Here is a 4,668-nt window from a genome sequence, read left to right on the forward strand (position 1 = left end):
CACGCTTGCCTCCTTTCCTCTATATAGTGGCGTTTCACTTTTTTCAATTTTTATTTTTCTTTTTTTAATTGGCTAAACAATCAAAATCGCTCTAGATTTTTCACCAAGCTATAATGATATCCAAATTTTTTAATTGATAAGGATATATCAGTTAAGATTATAAAATAAAAAAATTATATAAAGAATTTAAATTTTTAATATATTTATTTTGTATTTATTAAATAAAAACATTAAAAAAATTTTATTTTATATTAAAATTAGAGCAATTTACGAAAATAAAATATTTGACTTCTAAAATTACGGAAATGCAACCTTTGCAGTTTAAATACGAAAATATAATTTTCTAAAAATCTATGTAAACCGTGGAAGGGCTCTCACGAATTTATAATGGGGTTCCATAGTTTAGTTGATAAAGCATTTGGAAAAAAACCGTGGGCAGGGGTTCTACGGCGGGTTTGTAAGAATGTAAAACATGCATAAACTGTGAAAGGGATCCAACGTTTATATACGAGTTTCGCTATATATACTAACCTAGAGTGAATGGAATATATTTACATCTATCATTTATATTATCAACGAAATAAGACTATATTTTGTAGTACATTTTAAATTTATTCAAATTGTAAAAATGATATAATTTTAAACTATATGGATAATATTGATTTGATTTATACTTTTCAATCTAATTCAATTTTATGCAAATAATTGATTTATACAGTGTTAATTTAAATTTGTTTTTCAAACTATTTTGATTTAATCTATTATAATTTGAATTAAATAAAATTATATTCTATTTAAATTTTAATTTTTTAATTTAAGTAATTCATTCAAATTTTTAGTACATATATTCAAATAATATTTTAAATTTTTAATACGTATATTTATATATATTTATTTAAATAATACTCTAAAAAAATAAGCCTTAAGAGAAGTTATAAGCTTACAACATCACTAGAGACAAGCATTTCCAAGGATCTGGCCATGTCAATAACCATTTAGTGTACTCAACTTTTTCTTTTAACTAAGTCCAAATGCACTTCCTATTTTGTACTATTATTAGTGTTAAATCCGTGCGATGCACGGGGTTATATTTAAATTTGATAAGTTAAATTAAAAATAATATTTTATAATTATATATTTTTTAAATTTAGTATAACACTATCATCGTCGTTATATAATAAACGTGTTAAATATGTTGTTTTATCTTTATTCAAAGTAAAATATAAATAGAAGAGTTTGAAGTTTATAATATTCTTGAACCATAAGGAGGAAGACATGAAAAAAATAAGAACATATATAACTATAATAATAGCATGTTAATTTTACACTAAATTTTATATCAAAAAGCTAATAAAAATTTATCGGCAACCTAGTATCTTACTAACTTCATTAGAAAAGCAATTGACATAGGCTGTTATGCTCCTTGTTACACATTTCATTTCAAATATGAAAAAAGAGTTATAGGTAAATTAGTTATATCTATAGTAAGTATTTGTACAAAAGTATAAGTCATAACATGTTATTAAAATGAAAATAATATTATTCTTACCTAAATATTATTAAAAACCTCTTTGAACATGACATTTGTTGTTGATGACTTTGGATTGCCGTCTTCGTCTAGAATTAAAACTCTGAGGCCACTGCGACTCTTAACTCTTGACAAAGCAACATAAAGTTGTCCATGGCTGAACACTGATTTTGGCAAATAAAGCCCTACATGTGATAATGATTGACCCTAACTCTTGTTAATGGTCATTGCAAAGCATACTGTTAATGGAAATTGTCTCCGTTGGAACTTAAATGGCAATCCTGAATCTGAAGGGATCAAGTTTATTCTTGGAATGTACACTTTATCTCCAATATTTCTACCGGTCACTACCGTCGCTCTAATTACGTTGCTGCCAAGTTCGTTAACTATTAATCTTGTCCTGTTGCATAAACCTGAAGTCTGGTCTATGTTTCGCAGTAGCATTACAGCGACTCCTGGCTTCAAAGTCAACTTGTGATTGGGTAGTCCCGAACATTTGATGTCATTTAGGAACTCTGGTGTGAACTACTCTTGTTGTACATCTTCATTCTCATCAGCTTGACATGTTGTGTCAGAGCTCAAATACTCTTTTTCCATCCCTGGAAAGATTGTCAAGGCAAAATCATCTACCTTCTCGACACTCTCAAGCGTGGGTGCAAGAATTGCCCTACTCTGAAAATACCTGTAATCTGACATGTTTTGCAACAAATTTGGATATGCAAAGTCTAGCAAATGAGAGAGAGGGTCATCAGTAGTTGTAATCAATAGATCATCTTGAATTTCAACTTCTGATTCATCACCAACAACAGAGCCAATATTTCCATTTCCAACATCAAGTATCCAATTAGCAAATCTCTTCATTTCGCCATCATCTTGATCCGAAGAAGATTTTAGAAGCCTCATATTCATATGCAGTTTTAGAATCTTATAAAATGACCACAGATGGGATGAGTTAATATCGGATGCCAATATATCGTGTCTACTTCCTTTCGGAATCATCGGAAGTATCTGTCTGAAATCACCTCCTAGAACAACAACCTTATCACCAAATGGTTGATGTGTCTTATGTTGATCGGTAACTGACATAAGATCCCTGAGCGTCCAATCAAGTGCTTCAAAGCACGTTTTATTGAGCATTGGAGCTTCATCCCAAATTATTAAGCTACTTTGGATGAGCAGCTCAGCCTTCAAACTGCCATGCTTGATGTTGTAAGTAGATTCATCAGTAATTGTAATGGGTATTGAAAATCTAGAATGAGCCGATCTGCCACCAGGTAAGAGTAAAGAAGCAATTCCACTAGATGTGACATTTAAAACAATCTTTCCTCTAGACCGAATAGCAGAAGAAAGTTCATTCCAAATAAATGTCTTAACACACCCACCATGCCCATAGACGAAGTAAAAACCACCAAATGCTAAAAAGACTAGCAAGTCATGAATACTACTACTTCCTAGATGGATATTCAGGTTATAACCAAATTGCAGTAGATCCCTAAGATCAAGAGAAAACAGCATTCACATGTCCATCCGGCGTATTTGCATACAGAAGGATGCCATTTGGCCTGTGCAATGCACCTGCAACCTTTCAAAGGTGCATGCTCTCTATTTTCTCTGATATGGTGGAAAAATTTCTGGAAGTATTCATGGATGACTTTTCAGTATTTGGAGACTCATTAAGCTCCTGTCTTGACCATCTAGCACTTATTATAAAGAGGTGCCAAGAGACTAACCTGGTTTTAAACTGGAAAAAATGTCACTTTATGGTGACTGAAGGAATTGTCCTTAGGCACAAAATTTCAAACAAGGGAATAGAAGTGGATCAAGCTAAGGTAGAGGTAATTGAAAAATTACCACCGCCTGCCAATGTTAAGGCAATCAGAAGCTTTTTGGGGCATGTAGGATTCTATAGGAGGTTTATAAAAGATTTTTCAAAAATCACCAAACTTCTGAGTAATCTGCTAGCTGCTGACACGCCATTTATCTTTGATAAGGAGTGTCTACAGGCGTTTGAGACTCTGAAAGCTAAGCTGGTCACAACACCAGTCATCTCTGCACCAGACTGTACATTACCATTTGAACTGATGTGTGATGCCAGTGACCATGCCATTGGTGCAGTGTTGGGACAAAGGCATGACAAACTTCTACACGTCATTTATTATGCCAGTCGTGTTTTAAATGATGCACAAAAGAACTACACAACCACAGAAAAAGAGTTACTTGTAGTGGTTTACGCCATTGACAAGTTCGGATCTTATTTAGTAGGATCAAAAGTGATTGTGTACACTGATCATGCTACTCTTAAATATCTACTCACAAAGTAGGATTCAAAATCCAGAATCATCAGATGGGTCTTGCTTCTGCAAGAGTTTGATATAGAAATAAGAGTCAGAAAAGGGACAGAGAACTAAGTAGCAGATCACCTGTCCCGAATAGAACCAGTAGAAGGGGCGTCCCTCCCTCTTACTGAGATCTCTGAAAACATTTCGGACGAACAACTCTTTGCCATCCAGGAAGTGCCATGGTTTGCAGACATTGCAAACTACAAGGCAGTGAGATTCATACCCAAAGAGTATAGTAGGCAGCAATCAAAGAAATTGATCACAGATGCAAAGTACTATCTTTGGGATGAACCATATCTCTTCAAGAGATGTGCAGATGGAGTAATCCGTAGATGTGTGCCTAAAGAAAAAGTACAGAAGATCCTCTGGCACTGCCATGTATCACAGTATGGAGGACATTTTGGAAGTGAGCGAATAGCCACAAGAGTCCTCCAATGTGGCTTCTACTGGCCTACTCTCTATAAAGACTCCCGAGTGTTTGTACTTAATTGTGACAGTTGCCAAAGATCTGGCAATCTGCCTCATAGTTATGCCATGCCTCAACAAGGGATCTTGGAGATTGAGTTGTTTGATGTATGGGGTATTGACTCCATGGGGCCTTTCCCACCATCATACTCAAACACTTATATTCTGGTGGCAGTGGATTATGTATCTAAATGGGTGGAAGTTATTGCAACACCCACTAATGACACTAAGATAGTGCTGAAATTCCTCCAGAAATACATCTTCAGTAGATTTGGTATCCCTAGAGTACTAATCAGTGATGGGGGCACTCATTTCTGTAATAAACAGCTTTACTCT

At 34.1% G+C, this 4,668-nt stretch overlaps 1 protein-coding gene across 1 annotated transcript in view; it reads right to left on the bottom strand.

Moving 5' to 3' along the window:
- Nucleotides 1–2,053: 2,053 nt before the first annotated feature.
- LOC127740539 (uncharacterized) overlaps nucleotides 2,054–4,668 on the bottom strand; it is an 11,864-nt gene continuing 9,249 nt past the window's right edge. The window contains exon 2 of the mRNA XM_052251572.1: nucleotides 2,054–2,979. Coding sequence (XP_052107532.1) covers nucleotides 2,054–2,979 — 926 coding nt within the window. The remainder of the gene's footprint in view (nucleotides 2,980–4,668) is intronic.

This window comes from Arachis duranensis, chromosome 7 (assembly GCF_000817695.3).
Source record: "Arachis duranensis cultivar V14167 chromosome 7, aradu.V14167.gnm2.J7QH, whole genome shotgun sequence".
Classification (NCBI taxonomy): Eukaryota; Viridiplantae; Streptophyta; class Magnoliopsida; order Fabales; family Fabaceae; genus Arachis; species Arachis duranensis.